Source organism: Eschrichtius robustus, chromosome 17, assembly GCF_028021215.1.
Source record: "Eschrichtius robustus isolate mEscRob2 chromosome 17, mEscRob2.pri, whole genome shotgun sequence".
NCBI lineage: Eukaryota > Metazoa > Chordata > Mammalia > Artiodactyla > Eschrichtiidae > Eschrichtius > Eschrichtius robustus.
Genome location: NC_090840.1, coordinates 78,058,316 through 78,085,314, shown reverse-complemented (window position 1 = coordinate 78,085,314; position 26,999 = coordinate 78,058,316). Strand labels below are relative to the sequence as shown.

At 38.6% G+C, this 26,999-nt stretch overlaps 1 protein-coding gene across 14 annotated transcripts in view; it reads right to left on the bottom strand.

The window, feature by feature from the left end:
- Positions 1–3,180: 3,180 nt before the first annotated feature.
- The window catches only part of PHF20L1 (PHD finger protein 20 like 1), a 79,363-nt gene continuing 55,544 nt past the window's right edge, over positions 3,181–26,999 (bottom strand). For 9 of the 14 annotated variants that reach the window (XM_068525424.1, XM_068525429.1, XM_068525430.1 and 6 more), the window contains 7 exons: positions 20,889–21,053; positions 16,962–17,143; positions 15,872–15,971; positions 14,288–14,483; positions 10,764–11,124; positions 9,322–9,487; positions 5,360–7,460 (listed from right to left, as the gene is read on the bottom strand). In XM_068525424.1, the coding sequence (XP_068381525.1) occupies positions 7,318–7,460; positions 9,322–9,487; positions 10,764–11,124; positions 14,288–14,483; positions 15,872–15,971; positions 16,962–17,143; positions 20,889–21,053 (1,313 nt within the window). In that variant the 3' untranslated portion in view covers positions 5,360–7,317. Of the gene's footprint in view, positions 4,468–5,036; positions 5,245–5,359; positions 7,461–9,321; positions 9,488–10,763; positions 11,125–14,287; positions 14,484–15,871; positions 15,972–16,961; positions 17,144–20,888; positions 21,054–26,999 lie in introns of those variants that run through there. The other 5 variants (XM_068525428.1, XM_068525432.1, XM_068525435.1 and 2 more) reach the window with 3 other exon arrangements.

The following is a 26,999-nucleotide window of genomic DNA, read 5'->3' as shown; positions in this document are numbered from 1 at the left end:
AATGCAAAAAAAACCAAAATTGGCAAAAACAGGTAAGAAAGAACATAATTAAAGGAATTACACCACCCAAATGATTCCAAACCTAACTCTTAAGCTACATTAATCAAGATAGTGTGACATTTGCATAAGGACATATAGATCAATGGGAAGAGGATAAAGAGTGTGGAAATAAACCTACATAATTATGGTCAACTGATTTTTGACAAAGGGACCTAGGTAATTCAGAGGGAAAATAACATTTTTAACAAAAGGCACTGGAGCAATTGGATATCTACTTGCAAATTAAAAGGATGTTATCACTTCACACCTATTAAAATGGTTAACATCCAAAACATTGGCAAACACCAAATAAACACTGGCAAGGAAGGATGTGGAACAACAAGAACTCTCCTTCATTCAGTTGACCGTATTTTTTTAGGTCGATTTCTAGATTCCCTATTCTGTACTATCAATCTACATCTCTTATCTTTATGCTACTTCTACACTGCCTTGGCTACTATAGCTTAATAAGCCACCAAATCAGAAATTATATGTCCCTCAACTTTAGTTCTTCCTTTTCAAAATTGTTCAGGGTATTCTAGGTCCTTTACATTTCCATATAAAATTTAGAATCAGTTCACTAATTTCTATTTCAAAAAGTCTGCTGGGATTTTACTTGGGATTGCATTATATCTATCAATCCATTTTGGGAGAACTGACAAATGTTAACAGTACTGTGTCTTCCAATCCATGTTCTTAGTGTATCTTTCTATTCATTTATCTCATCTTTATTCCAGGCATTGTTTTGTAGTTTTCTGTGTACAGGTTCTGCATGTTTTCAGATTTACTGTTAAGTATTCTTTTTTTTATGCTATTGAAAATGGCACTTAAAAAATTCTAACTTCCAGTATCTCCTTGCTAATGTATAGAAACATTAGTTCTAGTGGCATTTTGATAGGCTCCTTAGACCTTTCCAGGTACACAGCACATCACCTGCAAATGTTTCTTCTTCCTTTCCAAGTGCTATGCCTTTTATTTTTCCTCCTTTACTGCCCAGTGCCATATTGCACTAGCAGGACCTCCAGATTAATGCTGGATAATAATGGCGATAGTGGATATTCTGGACTTGTTCCTTATTTTAGAGAAAAGTATTCATTTACCATTATGAGGTTTAAGTTTCTTGATAGATGCCCTATATTGTTATGCAAATTCTTTTCTATTCCTTTTCTGGTAGTTTTTAATCATGAATGGATGCTGAAATTTATGAAAACCTTTACCTTAATTTAGTGAGATTAACATAATTTCATTATTTTATTGACATTAAACCAACTTTGTATTGGTTTCCTTGTATTGGTATTCCTGTGGAATACCCAACTTGATCTTGATGTATTATCCTTACCTGTATATGACTGGGTTCACATTGCTAACAGTTTGTGGGGACTGTGTCTATGTTCAAAAGGGATATGTATTAGTCTGTAATTTCCTTTCCTTGCAGTGTTTTTTTCTGGTTCTGGCATGAGGTCAAAGTTGGTCTTGAAACAAGTGTTCTTTTCTTCTCTATATTTTGTCAGTGCTTGTGTAAAATCAAGTTTTCTTCCTTAAATGTTTGATAGAAGTCACATTTAGGCCTGGAGTTGTTTTTTTTTTTTAAAGAAGGGGTTGGGTCTTTTTTTTTTTTTTTAATTTGTTTATTTCTGGCTGCGTTGGGTCTTCGTTGCTGTGCGCGGGCTTTCTCTAGTTGCAGCGAGCAGGGACTACTCTTCATTGCAGTGTGCGGGCTTCTCATTGTGGTGGCTTCTCTTGTTGCAGAGCACGGGCTCTAGGCGCGCGGGCTTCAGTAGCTGTGGCACGCGGGCTCAGTAGTTGTGGCTTGCGGGCTATAGAGAGCACAAGGCCTGGAGTTCTGAGGGAACATTTTCAATTTCAAATTCAATTTATTTAATTTCTTCAGTCAGTTTTGCTAACTTGTACCTTTTGGGGAATTTCTCTGTTTCATGTAAGCTGTTAAACTTATTGGCACTGGTTTTTCATAATACCCTTTTTTAATAAATTGTATGTTGGATGTTTTAATGTTCCCTCTTCCATTCTAATTTCCGATCAGTCTATGTAAGAGTTAACCAATTTTACTGTTCTCTGCAAAGAATCAGCTTTTTCATTTATATTGATGCTTCCCTACTATTTGCCCATTTAGTATTTCATTGATTTCAGCACATTTCTTTCCTTTTCCATTTATTTTTGTTCTAATTTGTTCGTTTTTCTAGTTTTTTTAAAAATCTTAAACCAGTGATTTTGTGCCTTTTATATTTAAAATGTCTATTTTTTTTAATTGAGGTATAATTGACATTAGTTTCAGGTGTACAGTAAGATTCAATATTTGTATATATTGCTAAATGACCACAAGTCTCGTTAAAATCTGTACCTTGCTTTTTATTATAAGCATTTAAAACTGTAAATTTCCCTCTAATATTGAGCTGCATCCCACAAATTTTAACATGATGTATCTTCATTTTCATTCAATTAAAAATATTTTCTAATTTTACTTGTAACTTTTTTGAGTCATGGATTGTTTTACAAGTATGTGATAATTTCCAAACACTTTGGGTTTTTTTCAGATATCTAATACTGATTTCCAGTTTAATTTCATTATTGTTGGAGAACATGTTATGCATTTCAATTTTAAATGAGTTGAGACCTGTTTTATAGCCTAGTATGTAGTCCATCTTTTTGAGTGTTCCATGTGTATTAAAAAGGAAATTTGTATTCTCATGTTGTTGGGTGGAACATTCTATCAATGTCAATTAGGTCAAGTTGAGTGTTCATCTTTGTTCAAGTCTTCTATCCTGATTTTCTGTCTACTTGTTGTATCAATTAGTGTTAAAGGAGGGCTAAAACCTTCAACTATAATTGCAGATTTTTCTATTTTCTATTCAGTGATATTAGTGTTTGCTTCATGTATTTTGATACTCTGTTAAGAAGCCTATAAATACGTTTTAAAAGTGCAATTTACTTTTTTGTGTGTATGTGGATAAAAGTACAAGAGGATGACAAAGGCCTGTAAGTATAAAAGAAGATAACATTCTATTAGGAAGCAAACTGGAAAGGCAAAAAACAGAATATAAAATTTGTAAAATTTTCAAATGTTAAAGAAGAGCTTGCTCATGTATTTTTAAAATAGATGTTGGTAAGTAGCAAAATTGTACTGATTCTATTGCATACATTTTAAAATGCTAACAGGTTGATTTTAATAGGCCAATATTTACAAATCAGAAATCACACTCTTTGCAACTGTTTAAGTTTATGATGAACAATTTCAAATGGCAGAATCAAAGCCCCACTGCCCATAGCACTGTTCTCAATTGTGCGCATTTACCTTGGCTTTTTCCTCCCCTTCCCTACTTTTCCCTCTTCCTCACTCCAACTTCCTTAGATTACCTCTTAAATAAACGAAATACACTTAAGTCTTGTCTCCAGATCTCCAGGTACCAGAAATGAATTACAATTTTTCAAAATTCCCACAGAGAGGTCACAGCCAAAAAACATTCAAAGACCACCACTTTAATTAACATATATATTCTATGTCCCCCAAACCGCTCATGCCTGTTCCACTACAGGAAATATATTATTCACTGACGTGGTTCCTGCACGTCAGTACAATGCAGGACGCTATAAGAGGCCTTCAACAATGGACTGCTTCTCTTAGGAAGAGAAATTGAAACCTGAAGGATTGTCTGCATTTATAGAGACACAACAAAGGAGAATTTTCCAGAAGAGGAAAATAATATGAAGGCAAGAGATGGAAACAAGCATAGTCTATCTAAACAGTGAGGCTATATTTAAATGGATTTGAGAATTGGCTAGGTAAAATACAAAAGATCCAGATTACACAGACCTGACTTGGTTTGAAATAGGGAGTCACTAATGATATCAGAAAACAGAAATGACAAGAATAGGTGAAACACACCTGCTAGGAAAAGAACATGAGTTTGAACAGCACAGGGTTTGCGTCTTGAACCTGCCACTAACCTATGACAAGTCTCTAAATGTTTCTAAACCTCAGCTTCCCCATCTTAAAAATGATCCTGTCTTACCTCTCCACAAAAGAACTAAATTAGATGCTGCAGGTAACAGGTACAATACCTGGCACAGAGGAGTCACTCAGTGTTAATCCCCTAGCTTGACAGTGACCATTCTGATGAATCACAATGAAGACAAAATTAAAATTTCAGAAGCCCACAGTAATACCCCCATGACATGATTTTATAAAAAACGCTGTACTACTGGTGGGATTGAGAAGGAGGAAGATGACACCATCCATTTTGAGGAACCAGCACATCTAGTGAAGAAATGGATAAGGGGGAGGGACTGCAAGTTTCAAGCCGGGGCTCTTAGGGTGGTGATATTACAGCAGAGAGAGTGAAGCTGGCAGGAGACCCAGTTGGCTGGAGGGGAAATGGGCTCCTTCCTTCTGAACATACAGAATATGAGCACCTGAGAGGACATAAGTCAGTGGAAATAAGGTGAGTGTTAGGAAAAAGGATTTTACCTGAAATTATGAGAATAATCAATTTCCTTTAAGGAAAGCGTGCACTACTCTTAAGTTTGAAAATAGTAAGTCAGTAGAAACACACAGGAGCATGAAGAAGTACAAATTATACTTATCAGTACCATACTAAGAAGGATCCTTCCCCACCAATGTCAGTCTATTCTGTCTGGGTAGCAATGAAGAGTTATCTTTTCAAGAAACACCCTCTCTAGTTTATTGCTCATATTTAAATATATATACTCACATTTTTAAAGTAAGACTAAGCGGAAAGAAAACTCATCTGAAACCTCACACAATGGACTTAACTTCTCAAACATGAATTCACTTTCCTAAATAAGGAATGACTCGGCCTGCTAGCTGCTAAAAGGCTTCAACCAATTGTTGATATACGCTATATTAAGTGGGTGTGTGCGTACAAGTAATTTGATACAGATTTACTTTAAAAATGTAAAGTAAAAATTCAGACTCCCAATTCATATGCATAAAAGCAGAGCAAAAATTCAATATTCTAATTATTAGTTGAACTTCTAGTTTGCTGGCTGCTAACAAATAAAGTGATCTAATTTTAAGATACTCCAAGAACAAATGCACATTAACTTAACTGTGGTCATCAGGGATTAAGAATATGAGTGCCACTGGGTACAAAGGGTCCTCTGCGCATGTGACAAGAATCTAGGCAACACCGCTATTCACAGCCTGTTAAGGATGCTACTTGCTCCATTCTGAAAAAAAAGATATAAATTAAATGTCTAGACTTTAACCATAATAGGGAAAAGATTAGAGCCATTATTTTAAAACACAAATGAAAGACAAAGTATCAATCTTGAAATACAGACATTAGCAAATTTACTCCACACATGAAATACAGGCACTATTATTTTTACTTTAATATGCAAATTTAATAACTACCTCATATCCCTCTACTAAAGCTTTTCATTTCTCAGTAAGATTTTTGACAAAGTTAACGTATCATAAGTAAATACACAGGGCTGCATTTTATGTCTGTGATCTTTGGCACATTTGTCAAGTTGGAGAATGTCAAAAGGCAATAAAAATGTCTAATGACTGTTTTGCACATTCTTTTAATCATCTTTACATCAAAATATAAGGCTGCAAAAAGGCAAGCTGAAATTTTATGATATGTGGAATTGTTTTAATAAAGAGTTTTACATACAGTACCTTACATACAGAACAGTGTGTTTGCAAATTTAAATAATGTCTGAATGTACAGTGGCATGTATTCTTATCAAAGATAAATTCAAGTTTACTGTCCATCAGTTCTAAAATGCATTTATACAGATTGCTAGAACTGATCAACAGAACGAGGCATAAAATATTCAAGTGTTATATGTCATCAAATAGCCTCCTAACAGTCTTTTTTCCTCTTTTTAAAAAAGTTTCAAAACCTGTACATACATTTTTAATTTTTAAAAACAGTCTGTTAAAAGGTAACATTTCATGTTAACCACCAATTCTTATAGTCTATAGTAATAAAACTAGATATGTGTAGATATAAATATGTGTAGATTATGTACATATGTACGTTGAGTGTTTGTTTCAAACAAGCACACACACTTAACGCATACCTGCACGCAGAGCACTGGGGGCAGCACACAACTCACAAGAGCACTGGCAGACGGGAGGACCTGGGCTCGAAATCCAGCAAGAGCTGACACAGCAACTGAGTTGCCTTTGGTTTCAGAAATCTGTCCATTTGTGATCAAAGCTAAGAGTTTTGAGTGCGTATGTATTTTTTAAAAATAAAATTCATCTTCAGAAATGAAGCTTTTCCAGTATTCCACTACCAGCAGTTAAAAAATCCACAGCCACAAGTTATTTTGATATTTTTGTCACTCCTCATCCCAGCTGAGGTTATTTACAACTTCTTTTTTTCTGAAGGCAAATCCAAGCATACTCAGGATCAAACTGTACGTTGAAACCTGAATACTGAAATTTGACTATATATATTCTCTATATAGTATATGTGATACATGCGTTTCTCATGGGCTGATGGCATTATGTAAGACTTGGGTGAGAGAACTCCCACAGGATTTAAAGTTCTCTTTCCAGCAGTATCATCATCATTTGGCACACTGACCCTTCTGCGAGCCATTCTGTTTTTTACAGTGAGCTTAATGCCAGCAATAAACTCCAATTATTTTGTTGTTTTTAAAATATATTCATAATGAAGTAAGAATTCCACAAATGTTTTCCTCAGAAGTGAGACTTCTACTGTCAGTTTTCTGATTAAGGACATTCATCACCTAAGAAACAGCTCATGATCCTATAAAAGTTTCAATACTCTAAACTTCGGTGCAGCTAGATCAACTGAAGAGAAGACAGTTCTTACAACAAGCTTATAGAACTCTCCAGAATTTAAATTTCCTCTACAATTTTGGTTTGGGCCAAATGTTGGTTTATAAACATAGATCTTTCTACTAAAAACTATGTAATACACCATAATTCTTTCTACAGGTATCTCGAGCTTCATGTTAGCAACTTTTCAAAAATCCTGCCAATCTGATTCCCTTAGCACAGATTATATTCTACCTCCACTGATGCTTGGAATATGACACGTTATTATTTGTATCTAGCTCATAAATTTTTTTAATATTAGCTTCCTTGATAAAGTTGTTCTTCATTTTCCTTTCCAAGGTGCCATCCTATTGATGTCACAAATCAGTAAATGACCAAACATCACTAAGCTTTTTAACCATCCACTTAGCAGCCGTGTGGATAATAAAAATTAGTCGACTGAACAGAGCCACATTCTTTGCATTAGGTGTTCACTGCTGTCATACAGAGCAGAGAGTTGCTATTTGTTGTACTTTGCCCATGTCAATTAGGAGCTGCTTGATGTGGCGTTTAAGTTGGGGCAGCCTCGCGAGAGGATCAGGTGGCTCCAACTCCCCTGTGAAATCAAGCCAGCTTTCCAGAACTAAAAGAGAGAAGAGAAGAACAAACACATTTAAACGGCAACTGAAAACACAGTCAAAACATGGTATAATTAGAAGGCTGAAAAAGTGATGGAGAAAGAGTTCACTTCCCTTTCGCTAGGAAGCCAATCTACAGAAGTCACTTCTGAGCAGTCAAGCATCCTCTACACCTCATCCCACAAGAGTTCTAGCCCCTCTTAGTAACCTTTATCTGTTGTTTTATCTGTCGTCATTTTAGGTAATTTTTCCTTTTAAAGATATAAAGTAACTGCATTTTGAGTGTCTCCTTTTACTCTCTTCTGGAACAGGAAACAATATTCCCTGTTCCTGCTCAAGCTTTCTATTAATTTAGGCTTAAATCATCTCCATTTTAAATGAAACTTAGCTACTCTAACCATTTTTGTAAACCTAGAAGTTCTTTTTAACAAAGGAAAGGAGGTAGCAATTTCTTAGTGTCCTTTCATTCCCACTATTTTATCAGTACTTTAAAAAAAAAAAAGAAGCATATTAGAAGTTCAGGCAGAATGCAATTAATTACATTCTATACTTTTTATTAATAATAATAGGAGATAGCATCAAGTTGCATTTTCTTCTTCTTCAAAAATCTACTTAAGGGCTTCCCTGGTGGCACAGTGGTTAAGAATCCGCCTGCCAATGCAGGAGACACGGGTTCGAGCCCTGGTCCAGGAAGGTCCCACATGCCGCGGAGCAACTAAGCCCATGCACCACAACTACTCAGCCTGCGAGCCACAACTACTGAAGCGCGCCTAGAGCCCATGCTCTGCAACAAGAGAAGCCACCTCAATGAGAAGCCTGCACACCACAACAAAGAGCAGCCCCCGCTGCCCTCAAATAGAGAAAGCCCGCGCACAGCAAGGAAGACCCAACGCAGCCAAAAATAAATCAATAAAATAAATAAATTTATATATAAAAAAAATCTACTTAAAACTAACTAAACTAACTCTACAACTGGCTTATAACCAAATGGAAGATGCTTCTGAAATGGGTTTCCATTTCTTCTTTTCACAGGGAAAAACGAAGCAGTAGGAACTCTAGCTTACTGGGGGATGAAAGTAGCACATACTTTTGCAAATAAAAAAAGGGGGGGGGGGCAGGAGATACAATCTATAAGGTTAAAAAAAATGGAGTCAAAAAGCATAGGAAAACACTAGATTAGGAATCGAGTAATCTAAATTACTCTATTTTCTCAACTATAAAATGGGGATAATATTTTTCCTGTCCACTCCTTAGGGCTCCAGTGCAATAAAATTTTTAAATATAAAAGAAAAACATTTGAAAATGTGTATGCAAACTTAAGGTTTATCTGCTTAACCTTGCAAGAGTTCTTTGTTGTTAATTTCACTTAACAAACACTGTCCAAAGTGAAAACAAAATGTTTTCCCCCATATTTCAAATATGCTTAAAGTCCTTATGCTGACTTCCAAAAAAGAACACAGTTCAATGAAAATATTCATTGAATAATATTATTTATTGAATAATATTATTTATTGAATAATATTATTCAATGAGTAATAATAATATTATTATTCATTGAATAATAAATATTCCATATGGTATATACTGTGCCTGGCAAGTGGGCAATATTTAATAAATATCCATCTTAAAAAAAAAAAATCCCTAAAATATCCAGTCATATTGTCTGGAGAATAAAAGACCCTGAACGCCAGATGTGTTAAATACAATGTAAAGGGAGCAGCAAAGCTCCATCAGCATGGACAGCATCTGTAGTTTCTGTCCCATAATTTCAAAAGCTTCAAATAACTTCAATTAAATTATTCAAAAGTGCAATAAACACACTTTACAGACTACAGCAATTGTATTTTCAGTTCTTTCTTAAATTACCATCAACTTCTTTTTCTATCAGGTCCATCCTGCTGGTGACTTCATTCTGCACATTCTCTATGTGTGTAAGGAGATTGAGTTGCCACTGAAGATGTGAGTCTCCCGGGTCTTCAGTGCCCTTTTTATCATTATAAACAAATACTGTATTCCTTTCAGCTGAATTCTTCTCCAAAGAGCCAACAGAAAAAACAAAGAATTGGATGAAATGTAATGTCATAAAGGGAAAGACGCATTAAAAACCTCATTACCCACAATGATCGGTAAAATCCAACCTGACTCCCAGAATACTTTTAAAGGAAGTACTAGCACATAACTAAATTACATCTGATGGTCCTGAAAAGCAGACATGCCTGCTATGTCTCTTCACAAAGTCTAGCAGAGTGCTACACAGGGTAGAAGGCCTTCAATAAAACCTGCTGAAGAAATGAAGGAGCTGATTATATTCTGTAACTAGAAAGCCCAGCTAATTAATTGACTGACCCCTTCCTCAGTTAATCTAAGCTGGGTCACAAGTGGAGTGAAGGCAAAAAACAATGATGGAAAAAAATTAAGATAGTTGGCAAAGGCTAGTATAAAGCATAATTAACTGCAGACTGGACTTTATTATTGCAGCTAAATCAGTGAGGTGAGGGAAAGAGAAAAACCCCTTAAAAACTTAAAAAGTGCAGACTGCTTAACACACACACAAAATCTGACCTCAGTTTCACCAGCGATAACTCACTTCATAAGAGGGATATTAATTTGACAAAATAATTTACCACAAAATTTCAGGTAATATTAAGCTTTTCAAATTCAGTTAAGTATTTATTTATAGAACTTACTTGATAAAAGAGGCCAGAAAGATAAAGAACTAATTTTAAAGCAGTATTGCTAATTGAAAAATCAATAAAAAATGAAGGCACGACATCTCTAAGTTGTGAACAAGAAATAAGTTTATAAATATTCAATATACACAGAGCTATAAGAATTCAACTTACTGCATAATGTGATTGATATGCATATACAAATATGCTGTAATTTTTAAAAAGACGATTTTTTTTAGATAAAAAGTGCCACTTTTTATCTAAAACACATAGAAAGGGAACACAAATTATATTAATATATACACACCCATATGCAATTTCATGTTTTCACATGTAGACATTCTCATTTGGAAAAAAATTTGGCTCATGGTTTTTAGAGGCATCTAAGTGTACTTATAAACTTGAAACTTTTGTTAAGGCAAAAGTTTAATGAATTACTACATTTCTGAATTAGGGGATAATTAAATGTTCAAATGGCCAGTGTTTTCTTGTAGCAAAAGCAAAAAATGTCTTTACCCTAACAAGGTACTTGTGAACTTGGAAATATAAGTAAAATCTGGGAACTCAGTATGTTTTATTTCACAAAATTTTCCTTTGTTCTATCGTATTTCCAAGCAAAGACAAATGAACTAGTTATACCTTTCCGGCCATTCCATCTTCTTTTACTGGGTATTGTAAACGGTTTTTCTCTCTCATGTGAAATTCCTGTTCTTCTTCAAAACTACTAATATCATCATCATCTGAGCTCCCAGGGTCTGCGAGAGTTTTGCAGTCTTGACCAAAACTTTGTGGCTTTTGGTAGCTGTGTTCACTTGTTATATACGTTCCCTCCACTTTTAGGGGCAAACGAGGTGGTTCTTTATGGTTCTGTACATGATACTTCTTTGCTTCCACATTAACTGTGTCTTGCACCATTAGTTTTTTTTCTACCCCAGCAATTACTTGATCTTTCCTCTTCCCAGAACAAGCCCAGAGACGAAGGTCAGGATGATGTTTATTCCTTAAAATAAAGTTGGAGAAACAGCAGTTCAGAAAAAAAAAAAAGTCCAGTAACAAGTATAATGCCACAATAAATTTCAGAATGTAAAATTACACAGTTAACCCTCAGTTATCCATGCCTTTTGTACGCTCAGTGTACTGACTTAGGTGGACTGATCCCCACCTCTCTATTGAAGACCTAGACCACTGCCAAGCGAACAAGGTGAGGAGGAGGTCAGCCACTCAAGACAAAAGTAAAGGTACTTTCTAGGTTAACCTGCCCCAGAATTTCATCCAAAATGTAAATTTTCATAATTTTATAGAAATAAAACTCAGGTAGAAAAGCAATAATGAATGTACTTTTGTGATAATTCACACCATCATTTGATATGTGCACTTCTTTTACTGATTTTTCACTGTATTTTTTAAAATTGTACAACATGAAAAACTTTTACATGAGCGTACTTTAACATCTTAAGTCAATCAAAAAGGGATACTTCCTCATGACAAAAAATTCAGATTATAAATGTGTACAAAGTAAAAACCTCCCTGCCATGGCAATCATAGATAACTGAAGTATAATCTTCCACACTTTTTCTGTACATATAAAATTATTTTTTAAGTGGGTAAGCACACACTTTTTCTTTTTACACAAATGGGGCTCTCATACAATTTGCCTTCTTCATATATAACACGTAAGGGCATCTTGCCTTGTCAGTACATAGAGATTTTCCCTTACTTTCACTCTAGTAGCTGAACAGTATTAATGTGCTGCAGTCCAGTCTCACCAACCAATTCCCCGCCAATACACGTGTGTGTGTGTGTGTTTGCATGTGTGTACCTCTGCACACAAGTGGGAATTTATCAGTCAGATAAATTTCTAGATATGAAATGCCTAGATAATGTATGCACATTTTAATTCTGACAGGTACTGCCAAAGTGGCCTCCAAAGAGGCTGTACTAATTACATGCTCGCTAACAGTCCATGATAATATCCCTTTACCCCCATCCTCACTAAACATGTGAGCATGCTATCGCATAGTTAATTCTGTAGTAATTACAATTCTGTAGTAAGCAAAAGAGGAATCCATTCATCATATTCTGTAGTAAGTAAAAGGAGGATATTCTGGAGGCATAAACCTTTCAGAAGGCTCAATAATGTTTGTGAACTGATAATTTCCAAATTAGATAAATACCAGGAGACAAATTAGTTTTCTTTCTAATAATAAGCAAGCCTTGTTTCTGAAATTATAAATTTTATCTTTTGAACTCCTAATAGTTTAATAGCCAGAAAATACAAAAATTCTTCAACAGTAAAAGGCATAGTAGAAGGAAAGCTAGATTTGTAACTCAATAGTCCAATGTGTTGAACACTGCTGTGCCTTAGAGGAGGAGTTTGGACAAGTTACAGAACCTCTATCTTTGACTACCCATCTATCAAACAAAGTAAGAACTTTATTGTCAGGATTAAATGAAATAGCACATGAAACCACCAATTTCAGGTTTTGCAGTAGACTTCCAATAAATAGTAGCTAGTGATAATAACTATTATTATTAGAAATACTAACATAAAGAGAGCCTATAGGCATGAGGCAAAATTCGTCCAGTTGAAATCCTTAGTGAAATTATGAATGTACAGAAATTCATACTGATGTCAAGGACAACCAGGTTTTAAAAAAAAAAGCTTAGCTTAATAATTTAGTTTCTTCTTTGAGTTTTAGCATTTGCACGGCCTTTTTATAAAGAAATCCATGTTCAGGTTTATGACATGCAACCGAAGCAAATTCCATTCAACAATTACTGAGTACTTATCCCTCCACTAACCTCTAGGAATAAAATGATGAATAAGACAGAAGCCCTACCTTCAAGGAACCCATGGCTTAGTAAGGGGAGGCAGACATAAACAAGGTGCACCAAAGTGCCTGAAACCAGTACGCATGGAGTCTGCCAAGGATGTGATCAGCTCTAGTTGGGAGGGTAATCATGAAAAAGCATTTGCTAGAAGGACTAATGGCAGAAGGTTATTCTGGCTGTGAGTAAAGGCCTGGAGCTATGAAAAAGCACGCTTCATTCAGCGATTATGGTTTGGTATAGCTGGAACATTTGGGGGAACAATTAGAAGAGGGAAGACATGACAACAAAATGACAGAGAGAATACGCATCGTGGAAGGATTCAGAGTGCATGCTGAATGAGCCTGCACTCTTCTCATTGGGCACCAGGAAGACACGATGGTATATTCAGCTCCAAAGAGACAAACTCCTCTTCATCTTTTACTAGATCACACTGGCAACAGTATGAAGGATGAACTGAAAGAGCACAAGGCTGGAGCCACCGGGAATTTACAAGATATGGCAACCGTTCACGTGAGAAGAACAGCCCGGCTCAGCCGGTCTTGGTGAGGAGAGAGACGGGGACGGTAAGCAACCACAGGGACAGAGTACTCAGCGGGCCTCGCCACCGCGGGAGGGGCGGGACAGGGATGGAAGGAAGGGAAGGGGCACGTTTCCAGCCCAGGCAAGTGAGTGAGTCAAAATAAAGAAAAACTTGTGAAGAACCAGTGAATCACCCTGTTTTATACAAAATATGTATACTTTTAAAGAGAAATTCTAGGGAGGTATTAGGAAGAACTAAAAACAAGGACTTCAAGAACATTCTGATATGTTACTTATGGAGGCTCAGTGTTTCTTCTGTTTTTGTTTTGTTTTGTTTTTAAGGAGAAATTGCCTGGGATGACTAAAACATATTTGGTACACAGGAGACGAATAGATTACATGACCTGCTGGCTCCCTTCAAAGCCAATCTTAAGGCAATTTAAAAATATACCTTTGCATCTATTTCATCGTGACAGCATTCCTGAAGGAGGACACACACCAAAGGGTTCACCACAGCAACTGTACTTTTGTGCCCAAGGTGAGCCCACAAAACAGTGTCACGGGACTAACATTTGCTGAAATACTAGATGCCGTTGTTATTCACCCACGCTTCTCTATCCCAGGACAATAGGCATGAAGGAGCTATTCATCCAAAAAGTGACTAAGCTTTCCTTTTTTTTAAAGTTAAAATTTGTTCAAATATCTATTCTGTCTTCCAAGCTGCTAATCTGAACCTGCAAAAAGCCAACCGATTTAGTTTAAATTAAAGTTCACACTAAAGTGTGCCCCTCCCTCCGCCGCCCGTCACTTACTTGAGGATTCCGATCTTCAGCTGTAACCCGTGCAGGACTTTCGTAACACCATAGACATCAGCAAGCAGGTGGTGTGTGGAAACTATCTTTTTGGCATTGAGATGAGAGTAGTTTTCTTTTAAAAATGATAACCCGCACATTCTCCCATTATTCAACCAATCCTTATCATAACGGTATTTTGCGCTCCATCTCTGACCTGTGGATAAAGTTGACATTGAAGTGACAAAGGATTCCACTTATTCAGACTTCCCTTCAACTGCTACCCGATTAACATCACTCAGTGAACAAGGCGAGCTCTAGGACTAAGGACAAATTCAAAAGACGAGTCAGACAGTGCTTCAAGGGGTTGGCACTGTGAGAGTTCCCCCCACCTTCAGACTTCCTGCCCGGTAAGCAGGACAAACTCCATGAAGGATGTGGTCAGTGGCAGGTCACACCTGCAGAGGAACCTTGAGTGTGCTGCTTTCCATTTTTTATGTCTCTGTCATCTGTCTTCTAAAAAGGCCAAAAGGGCTCGACAGAAACTAGACAGGGGTACTTGTTTCTCTCACTAACATTCGTTTTGAACTGGGTGAAACAGAGAGTTCTAGTTAACTGACTAAGGACCCCTCCCTCACATCTAAGAGCTCACAGAATCCAATGTAATCCTACATCTTCACCACCGACAGTAATTATATCCTATTACAATTAGTTGCTTCTATGTCTGTGTCCCCTACTATACTGTGAGCGAGAGGAAGGCGTGGTTAGAGTCAATCGCCTTACCCCGCACCACCAGATTTCAGCAAATAGAAGGCATCCGATAAATGCTGCTGGATGAATGAATGAACAAATGCCTACCGTCATGTAGGCTTGGATAACTCTCCTGCTTCTTAATGCTATTGTTATCACTATTATTTCTGATAGACAGAACAAGGCAGCAGCCTTTCATTTGAGGTGTCTAGATGGGTTCTGCCTCGGAGCTGGAAGTGCACACGATACGCAGAACACTGCTGCTCGGAGAGCCTCTGCGTGGAGGAAGGCACCTAGGGGACAGGGCGCCCAAAGGCACAGGGCTTCCTCTCGGTGCGGCCAGTCTAGCACCATCCTTGTGCACGAGGCATGCGACATTCTGTGCCCCCGCTGCCTCATCAGTAAGCTGAAGGGGTCGGGCGTGACACCTGGACATCCCATCTGCTCTGACATTAGGTTGATATGCAGCACTATCAGACACTCGTTCCAAACCGCGTCAGCAGGAGCGTGAGTTCAGACTAGGAGTCCGTTCAAATAGCCATACGTTAACCTAGTTAGAAATCAATACACGGGAGTAGACTAAGGAGCTAGTTCTCTTCAGGTAAAAGCCACAACCCTCTCCTTCCAGTAAGGCAGTTAATTACGCGAAGGAATTTATGCTAATGCTTTTGCCTAAATAATTAATATGGAAAATGAAACCATAACAAGCAGTGAAAACCAGTTTTAAATTTTAACATGGAAGCGGAGTCTAGCTGACACAGAAGTCATGGTGTCTCAGGCAGCTGACGTACAACGGAACCTGTACGTAACAAGACATCCAGACACCTTGCGGTGAGCACAGGGGCCGAAGCTTACCTGGAGGGTCCCGGCAGATGTAGCAGAGGTACTGCTCCGGGATGCTCTCCTCCAGCAGCCCCATGCACACGCTGTGCTGCCAGCACAGGCACTCTTCACACTGCCGGGAAACAACCGCACTTTACTCGCCAGAAATCAAGACAGACCCCTTCTCTGCAACTAGCTGGCTGAGTCTTGCTGCGGCAGCGGCTGCGGCAGCTGCCGCCAGTCCAGTTCTTAATCCGCATAACAAAAGCAAGTGATGACTTCCGAGAAATTTCACTTCTGAAACAGTCAGCTATTTCAAGCACTTCCTCTCGTTGCACCCATTAAAACGTGCTTTGATAAACTGGTTTAATCATAAAAACGGCGTAAGATCATTTCTCCCATCCATTTTCACACATCCTTAGAACTCTTAAAAACAGCTTATTAAAGTGCAGAAATTTTTTTTAAAAAAAGGCGACTTTGTAGCAGTGCGTTAGGTAACAACCTCTTGGAGTACTACCTGTGTGGTGAACCTATAAATTTGTAGTTCCCTTATTGAGAAAACCACTGAAAAGGGGGGGAAAAGATGATTATTTTTTCCTCGTTTCTGCAACTAACATCTCTGAATCTTCCAAATGTAACCACAAAATATGGCTTATGCTTTCCTTTATTCTTAAAGATGCCTTTTCTACAGGGAGAGGTTATTTGTAATGGTAATCCTTGCAACAAAGCTTTCCTTTAATCTTCAATATTGTGGAAACTTTTCTGCCCTTTGAAGGGTGACTATATAACGTAAATTATTAAACAACAGGATCCAGACCAGCAGGAAAAGAATTGCTATGGTCTACCCTTCAGTGTGGACGCTTAGCCACCTTAATGGCTCTTGAAAAGAATCTCAGCTAGAAGACCTCAAAATAAACATCCCGGAGAGAGATCCTCAGATAAGAAAACAGTCTACTTCATCTGAAGAAGAGATCTGCCAATCATTACAACTGGTACTTTAAACCTGACGCTAAGCTAGAAGCCTCCATCTTCAAAAGGACGGTGAGGAAAAAGAGAACACAGATGCCCCAATGAATGTGCTGAGCACCTGAACTAACTCAGGGCTGAAGGGAAGACAGGTCACCTGAATCATGAAGCCGTTCTCCTCGTCCATCTCACAAATGCATCGCACAATTTCATTAAGCGCATCATCTTCATCTTGAGATTCCTCAAAATTGGTTGAATCAAAGTCCTGATTGTACTCATCCCCACTGAGGAGCAAACTCTCCGTTGAAGAATCATCTAGGAAATCCACATCCGATAAGTCTAGAATATACACAAAAGCATACTCAGCATTTTTTTTCATTTTTACGTCGTTTTCTAGAAAGAAAGGCACTATAGGAAGTGACTATAAGCTATTAAGTATTTAGAAAGGGAGGGCAGACGAATGGGAATACAGTATTTGTCTCCAGACAAAGAAACAAATGATTTTTGAAGCTCAGGCAACTATGATCGTTTTACATCTTAATGTTAACACCATTACAAGTAACTCAGAAAGTATCCCCCAGTCCAGGTGCTTACAGAGGTGAGGGCTAAGGTTGACATTAACAATTAAAATTTGCAGTTTTCAAATGCTTTCACAAACATTATCCCTTCTGATCCTCACAACAACAGTGGCTTGTAAAAAGAACAGGGTTCATTATTTGCACCATACAGCTACACAGCACTTCAGAGAGGTGAAGGAGCTTGCCTAGGGTCCTGACAGCAATACTGGGATTCTTAACAGTATCAGTATCATCAACTACCACTGCACTTAACATACACCAGGTACCATCCAAAGCACTTTAAATATGACATGACTTGCTCGGTAATGCAGCCAGCTAGTGGTAAAGCCAACTGCACACCAGGACTGCCTGACTCCACGGCCTGTGCTCTTAATGATTTCAGCATTTCTTAAACTGGGATTATGAGTTCCCTAAGGAGTTTTAAAATGTTTTAAATTTCATTTTGATAAAAACCTTTATAAAAAATAAGTAAGTATACCCTAGAAGTTAGGTTATATTGATGACCACTATATACAACTCTATTCAAATGCTAGGTTTTTAAGTTGTACTTGTAACAGCGTTGAGTCAAAGGCTATCATTTAGCTCAGGCTATTGAGGAAAAAAATATCAAGGCAAATATAAGGAAAAATTTATTCATGACAAAGGGAAAGAAATGACGACAGGACACCACAGGTCTGCCGGAGTGTGGGTGGAGACATGTTGGGGAAACCGAGTCATCACTTGGCACGTGACACAAGACCTCACCACTGCTCACAGGCTCCTGAAACGGAGGCTGCTCCTCGAACAGAGAGCAGAGCTGGCTCCTGCCTACCTCACCACCCTAACCTGCAGTCACGTTCTCAACCATTCCTTCACCTGCTGCTTATTCATCTCCCCTTTCTAGAACGTCAAGAGTCCATGAGAGCAAGCAAGAGTCCACTGCATTGTTGAATGCTCTGTAGTCAGTGCTTAGGATGAAGCCTGATACATGTGATAGCCACTCCAGAATGTTTCTGGAAGAGGGAAGGAGGGAGTCGTTATATAGAGAAAATTTTTTCAGACTTAATCAGACCAGGTGGAAGTTGCCTGAATTCAAACTAAATAATTCATGCAATTTATATTTTCAATATTTCATATGACTTAGTGTTTTCCTTATCAGCTTCTAATCGTGCTTATTTTTTCCCCGACTCAATGTTTTTGAATGTTTTATTTCTGATTTATAAAAAGTTAATGTTTTATAGAAAAATAAATGTTTTCTTCTCTTTAGGATCTTAGGACATCTTGGAGAGAGTAAGGTCAGTAGAAATGAGGCAATGGTACAGAAATACAAAAAAAAAAATTCAAGGAATCAAGTAAATCAATTAGATATTATAAAATCTTTCTAATATTAACAATATGGGTAGTTTTGAGAACCTGAAGAATAAATTTCATTTACTCATAATCTTGCTAACTTAACTCCCAAATTTGTACTTTCTCTTGGGCTTTCTTGAATACAAGTTCGTGTTGCAAAATGGCACACCAGAACGTGGATGAACAGTTTCAAACACTGCTGCAGCACGTATGTGGTATTCAATGAATGGCAATCATAACAGGGTTAGCAATGAATTTAATTTAAAAACTACTATCATTGAAAGGAATTAGTGCATATCTCACATAGGCTTGTATGGCCAAAACAGCCAGGCTTCACGGTGCTAGAAGGCAAATTTAAAATATTGGCCAGAAAATCCAGTTCGACTAACTCGCAAGCATCAAAGCAGTGTTTGGCTGAATTCTGGAGGCTAAGTAAACGGGCCACTGGGTTGAAAGTTAAGTAAGAAAAGCAAGTACAGGTCCCTTCCCACACTGAAATGGCCACCTGGACAAGAGCTCCAAATGAGCGGCCACAGAGCACTGTTCTCTTGTAACTGCTGCCCCGTGAACTAACACTGCTGTTTCCCCACACAGTACTCTCAACGTGTGGTTTCCACATCAGCATCACCCGGGAGCTTGTCAGAAATCAGAAATACTGTGCGTTAAGACCCAGAACTGTGTTTTAAGAAGCTCTCCAGGTGGTTCTGATGCACAGTAACATTTGAGAACCTCTCCATTTTTCTTCTCAGAGCTCAACGCTTGAACACGTGAAGCGCAGGGGAAAGACAGCGGGACTGAGGGTACACATTCATGACACTCTTCCCAGCCCTCTCCCAAGTGTTCTAGTTCCAGCAACACTGGTCATCCAGATATTATCTCCCACTCTCCATCACTCTGTATAAAAAGGCAATTTTGAGACCTTGATGGCTCACAGTATGGTGTTATGTGATTTTCAACCCCGGCTACTGGGGCTGTCTTGCCAGGACCCGCCCTCCGAGAAATCCCAGATTTGTGCTCCGCTGAAGGACCTGATATCATATATTTTAGCATCACACCAATGAATCTAATGTACACCCGAGGTTAAGAACCACTGGCCCAAAAGGGAAAAGGTGACTCGTATTTGTTAGAAAAGGGGACAGAACTTTTTCCTAATCCCTCCCCAATTTTTTTTTTTAGATTTTGAGATTAAAAAATCTCAAAAGTGCTATGTGCTTACTTTAGGGTAAAGGGAAGAATATGCTTTTCTCCATAGTGAGCTAGAGGGGAGTTTAGGCCTGGAAGAGAATAGGCAGTAACAGTGCCAGAGAAAACACATGACCTGGCATCTGTCATGTAGGGCACTTAAGGAAAAGACAGGGCACTCCCCATAAATATCCCTGGGATTTTACATAGGATGAACCCCCATCCTTTCCTCTTCATTCCTTGACTCTGGTTCCTACTGTGCTAGAGCTCTGGTCTCAAGCCATCAATATCTGCAGTTGGGAGAGTTCCTCTTCCTGTTGCTTAGAACACTAGCAGGTAAGAGTCCTCAACACCTTCCACTGTCAGGACTGGACTTACAGGAAAACCTGAGAGATTCCAACTCCAGGGCTCGTGTCACCACCTAACATGGTCTTCTGTCTACGTGTTTAATACCTGAATGTGTTCACATCACTGATCTGACCACATTTCCAGACTTTTGGTTACAGACATATCTGTGATCAGGAATTCAAAGTGCATTTTTAAGACTATGATAAATATCTGGCAGAAAAAGCATTACCTTAGGAGTTAAGACAGACCTTGGTTTGAGTTTTAATTCTAACGCTAACTAGCCCCGTAAGTTACTTAACCTATAAGCCTCTGCTTGTTTATGTAGTGTGGGTAACAATATCTACTTTATAAGCTGGTAGTGAAGAATATGAAAATACATGTGAAAACACCTGCAGAAGACCAGTACATAGTAGACACTAATTGTTTCCTTACTACCTGTCCTACAGTTAAGTATAAATGCCGATTTTACTTTATATAAATTAAAAAGTAGCTCAAATTTCTAATGTTGAGATTTTCATATTAGTTCATGGGATAACTTTTTAAATTGTGTGCCCTGCTCAGATAGGCCTCATTAAAGTATGTTTTATTTTCGGTTCCACATTTAAGAATCTTAAGACTTGTTTTAAGCATTACATGGTTACACATACTTTCACCACTAAGATCAACTGACAAAATTGCCCTTGGGTACTGATATGTTGTATTTTTCTCCGTAAACATGCTTCGTAGAGCCAGAGAACTCCCAGAAGATCGAGTTAGTGGAGAAGAGCACCTTTCCAAAAATTCTAGGGAACTGTCTTCATAGTCTGAATAGTCTGCAACATAAGATACATAGAGAAATATTAATAAAGTGTCAAGTAATCAAGAAGAGTCACTATAAAAATAATGAGAAAGTCATGTTTTATGATACATAAACAATCATGCCACCACTTTCTCCTCTCATCCATGAACAGCTAGATCATTATGCATCTGATGAACGAGGTTTGGCAAGAACACCTGGGAAATACACCCCAGGCAGTATATACATAGCAGGGAGCACATGTTCTAACTGGTACCCATAAACTCTTACTAAGTAGTCCAGAAGTGAAAAAGGATTATAGCTACATTTTCTCTTCATTATAATCACAGCTATGTCTGCAGTAAGATGTGCAAGATGGAAATTAACCTTTTTTTTTTTAAAAAGAGGCTCTCGTGATGTCTAGCATGTCAATTATTATAGTGATAATTTGATCAATAAATTCTTCAGCAGAAAACCTCTGAATTAAATTAAATGGTCCTGAAAGAAATTAGTTCTGTCTTCCTCAGCTTAGAATGAGTCATGAAGATGGATAAGCAGAGCGGGGTGGGGAAGCAAAGGCAGGAGAGGGTGTGAGTCTAGGCACATGCGGAGGCCACGAAGCAGAATGCCTGGCGCGTCTGACAAACTACAGGACCGTGGTCAGAGCACACTGAGTGAGGGAGATGAGCAACGAGGCTAGAGTGACCGCAGCCAGATCAGGTTAAAGTTTTTTTTGTTTTTAAGTTTCATCCTGAAAGCAACAGGAAGTCAAAGTTTGTAAGGGGAAGCAAGATGTGACACACATCCAGTTCCATTTTTCCGCTGCGGAATGCCGGAAGGAGTCCGGGGAGCACAGGTAGCGGTGGGGACGCAGTTCAGAGGCAGCGGCCTGGGCGGGGAGGAAGGCAGCTGAGGCGACATTTGAGAGGCAGATGCAGTGACCTGTGGACTGGAGATGGAGGGCTGAGATGCTACCTTCGAGGGCGATTTCCAGGTTTCTGCTGGAACAACTAGGTGTTGAAACTGGCATGCTGAGATGGAGCTGAAGTGTAAATGGGAGGTGGAGAAATCAGAGGAGGAATGCGGATTCAGAGGAGGGCTTTTTAAAGACGGAAGACCCTACACATTGTCCACATAAACCTAAAAATCCGGGGGTGGGGAGGCAGGCAGTGAGAAGTGCCAGGATTTTAAGAAAAGAAAGACAGACAGTCTCTTCATTTTAGTAGAGGCAAAGGAGAAGATTGATATATTCAGGTAAGCATGTAGATGTGGTGGATAAGAGATGAGCAAGTGCTCATCTGATGGCTTCTATTTCCTCAACTGAGTATGAGGCGAAGGATGTAAACTGATGCAGATTAGGGAATAAGTAAGAGGTAGAAAAAGCTGAAGAAAGGTAGAGAGTGGAAAAGCAAGTTTGCAAGAGAAGAGCAGTCCAATGCTGGTGGGTACCGAGTATCATCCATCAGAAGCTGGTAGTGTGGGAAGCAGAATAATGGTCCCCTAAAACGTCCACAGCCTAATCCCCAGACTTGTGAATAGGCTGGGTTACATGGCAAAGGGGAATTAAGGTTGCTGATGGAATCAGGCTGGAAATCAGCTGACCTTAAAATAAGAGATTATCCTGACTTATCTGGGTTGGCCTAGCATCAACACGAGGGTCCCTAAAAGTAAAAGAGGGGGCAAAAGAGTCAGTGCCAGAGTGATGTAAAGTAAGAAAAGACTCGAGCCACCACTGCTGGCTTTGAAGATGTGAGTGGGACAAGGGCCAGGACACTTGGCAGCCTCTGGAATCTGGAAAAGGCAAAAAAATGGATTCTCCCCGAGAGCCTCTAGAAAGGAGTGCAGTCCTGACACCCTGATTTTAGCCCAGTGAGACCCATTTTGGACTTCTGACCTTCAGAACCTTAAGATAATCAATGTGTGTTTTTAAGTCACTGTTATGTAGTTGTGACCGCAGCAATGGGAAACTAATATAGTGGTCATCGTAAACATCACAGCAGAGCTCACGTTTACCAAGAGCTCTCTATGTGCCAAACTGGACTCTAAGTGCTTTATGTGTACTAACTCATAATCCTCACAACCATCCAGTAAGGCAGCTACAACTGCTAGTGCTGTTTTACAAATGAAAAAACAGAGGCAGAAAAGGTTAAGTTGCCCAAGAATACACAGCTATCAATGGCAGATCCAACATTTGAGCCCAGACAGCCTGACTACAGAAGCCTTACTCTTCAACAAAAAGCGTCACTAGTGGATTTCAACATTTAACGTGTACACACACTGGAAAGCTTGTTCAAACCACTTCCTGGGCCTCACGCCTGCGTCACTCAGCAGTGGGGCCACTCCCAGATGACGCTGGTGCTGTCAGCCTACAGAGCCTCCTCTCACAGCCTCGCAGAAACTGCAGGGCTGCCAGCACCATGCTACTCAAGCACAGGCGTGGAAACGTGAAGGGCACTGATTAAACGCTAGCCAGGCGCTGGGTTCAGTATCCATACTTCACAACGATTATCTTACGGCATCCTAACAATAAATCTACAGAGTAGAAACTATCGTTACCCTTTTACAAGCGAGGAAACTGAGGTTTATAGAATTTAATAACTTGCCAAAGGTCACCCAAGCTCTAAGTGTCGCAATCAGGATTTGAACCCACACACTCAGCTCTCAAAAGCTGCCCTTTTATCCACGACATGCCATAATGCCCTCTCACCAAAAGTGAAAGCAGAAGTACTGGCTGAGTATAAAAGTGGTAAAAATCTCAATTTGGTGTTAAAAATAAAACACGGCTGACATTTAATCTCTTTACGTTACATTAGCAACTGAACAAAGTTTCTTAGCATTCTACACCCCTCCTGTATTCCCCACTCCCATGCCCTTGGGCTATTATGAATAAAAGTCTACTGCTATGTTTCAGGGTTAGAGCAATGTAATCTTCTACATAAAGCTTCTCTAAATAGAACTTTCGTACTGCTTTTACCACACACAAAACACATCATAACTTTCTTAGTAGATATTTATGCATGCTTTTTACCACTCTTAACATTTACGCTTGCTTACAAGTGCCTGGAAGGGAATCTTTGTTTTTACTATACAATACTTTGGATTCTCTTTGCATTTCTCATTCTAGTTCTTCTAAACCTCTGTATGCCTTCAGTTTTCTCATATTTACAGATACATGAAAGACAAAGAGATGACGAGATTTGCTCAAAATAACAAGCTAAAGACTGGCAAAGATGTCACTCTTAAATAGAATCCAACACGGCAATTTCTCACACACACAGATTGAACACAATGTTAGTTTTATATTATGTAAACTAATTCTGGTAATCGAAACATGTCAACCCACTCTTTAATGGGATAATTATAAAGAACTACTTAATTCAATTACTCCTTTCCATAACTTCATTTAAACAGATAACTACTGACTTAGTATGCCAACAAACACAAGGAGGGAAGGATACACAGCCTATAGTTAACAATCTTTAAGACACAGGAGGTAAGATTAACAACACAGCATGATGCTTAAAGTTAAAATTAAGACTCAGAAGCCAGACTGCCTGGGTCCCAATCTGCTTTTCTCCACTTACTAGCCATGTGAGCTTGGACAACTCTCTTCATCTCTTCTGTTTTAGTTAACTGTTTATAAAATGGGGATAACAGGCCCCACCGTAAGAGGTTAATGCAGGGATTAAATGAACTAGTATATGTAAAATGCTTAGTGGTTGGTACATAATAAGCACCAGCAGGATATGCAAAATCACACTGAGCGATGAAAAGAAAGATTTTTTTAAACTCCTTAATGGCAGTAATTGCAGACTAAAATACATATTCTATTAGAAACCTCACGTAGTAATAATGTGAATTCTTTAAAATTAAGATGTCTTTGAAATTTCAAAGTTACTTAAAACCCCCTATTTCCAGTTTAAAGAACACTCTTTTAATTTAATCATCTGGGGAAAAGTGTCATTTCCAACATAAATGTAAATAGCCCAGAAAAAATTCTCCTCAAATGTAATAACCAATTGCAAAGATGTTGGTGATTACTCGACCCAACACCTGCTGTGTACAAAGAGCAATGCTTCTGTACATCTTTAGTATTTACCAGGACTCTACTTTCAAAGTTAAGATTTTCATTTATAGATCTGATTTTAAAACATTTTTTAAAGGTTTATTTTTTTAATGGCTCTTTATAAATAGGGTTACCATAGGTAATGGTGGGTTACAATTCTGAGGTGCAAATTTTCTCTGCACTTTTTTCTCTAAGACTTATTAATCCTAATCACTCTCCTTTCTTTCAAGTTACCACTTCCTGCATTCTCATAACTACCCCTCACTTTGCTACCAGGTATGGCCCACTTCTTACTTTGTTCTTTGTCAGCCCCTCCCTGTTATCTTTTCCCCACTTTCACAGGTGTTTCGGTACACAGGATTCTGCATCTGCTGCTGTAGTATTGGAAGAGACCCGTCTGCCAATGCAACGTAAGGTGACTTAAAAAGCTTGGCCCTTCCTGCCCTGACACCTCAGTGTCTCTGTTGGAATACCCAAGGCAGCCAAATCCCCTCAGCCTCTGCTCAGCTGGGAGTTCATCTGGCAGTCTGGTCTGCAGTGTGAAGCTTGTCATTTCTGCATTGTGATACATAATCACGGGAGGGTAGTCACTAAACAAGGGAATCTGTGGTTCATGGTTTCCCTTTACAGAGCTCCAGAGTCTCCTAACGTTAGATTCTCTCTAGTATGGACTCCACAGAGCTATCTGTGAAGGGGTGGGGTGGAGGAGAAAGGCTGAGGACCAGTGCAGACACAGAAGTGTCCAGAGATGTTCAAGACACTCTCTGGGAAGTGGTTTCAAGTCTTTCAATCCCATTTTGATCCCATATCTTCAAATTTACTTTGGTAGCTTTAGAGTTAGAAAATGTAAAAACTTCATACCCTGTGGAAAGATTAGATGTTATTTTTGGCCTATAGAGAGAGTTAAAATCTGAAGAATTTACCAAAAGTGACTACCACTCCGAAATTACCTCGTTGGCTTTACAGTTTTTAAAACTGTTTTTTCTTTTAAAGTGTTTGATGAATACGGGGAAAAAATGGGTATGACATAAAGCACATAAATACTACAAAATACTTAGGTACTCATCATGAAATTTAAGAGGGCATCACTGTCAGTTTTGAAGCCTCCTTTGTGCCACTTTCCAATTTGAACTAATAAATTTCCTTCGTCCACCTCAGAGGTAATCACTATCCTAAATTTCTATTCATCATTCTCTTCCTTTCCTTCATGCTTTTGCTACATACATTTGAATCTCTAAAAGATACACTGTTTAGTTCTACAAATTTTTTATCTTTACATAGATGAAATCATATTACTGTACATGTTTTCTTCAGTGACTTGATTTTTATTTACTTATTTATTCTTCTTAGTTATCCATTTTATACATATTAGTGTATACATGTCAATCCCAATCTCCCAATTCATCACACCACCACCACCACCCCGCCGCTTTCCCCCCTGGTGTCCATACGTTTGTTCTCTACATCTGTGTCTCAATTTCTGCCCTGCAAACCGGTTCATCTGTACCATTTTTCTAGGTTCCACATATATGCGTTAACATACGATATTTGTTTTTCTGACTTACTTCACTCTGTATGACAGTCTCTAGATCCACCCACGTCTCTACAAATGATCCAATTTCGTTCCTTTTTATGGCTGAGTAACACTCCATTGTGTAAACGTACCACATCTTCTTTATCCATTTGTCTGTCGATGGGCATTTCGGTTGCTTCCATGACCTGGCTATTGTAAATAGTGCTGCAATGAACACTGGGGTGCATGTGTCTTTTTGAATTATGGTTTTCTCAGGTTATATGCCCAGTAGTGGGATTGCTGGGTCATATGGTAATTCCATTTTTAGCTTTATAAGGAACCTCCATACTGTACTCCATAGTGGCTGTATCAACTTACATTCCCACCAACAGTGCCAGAGGGTT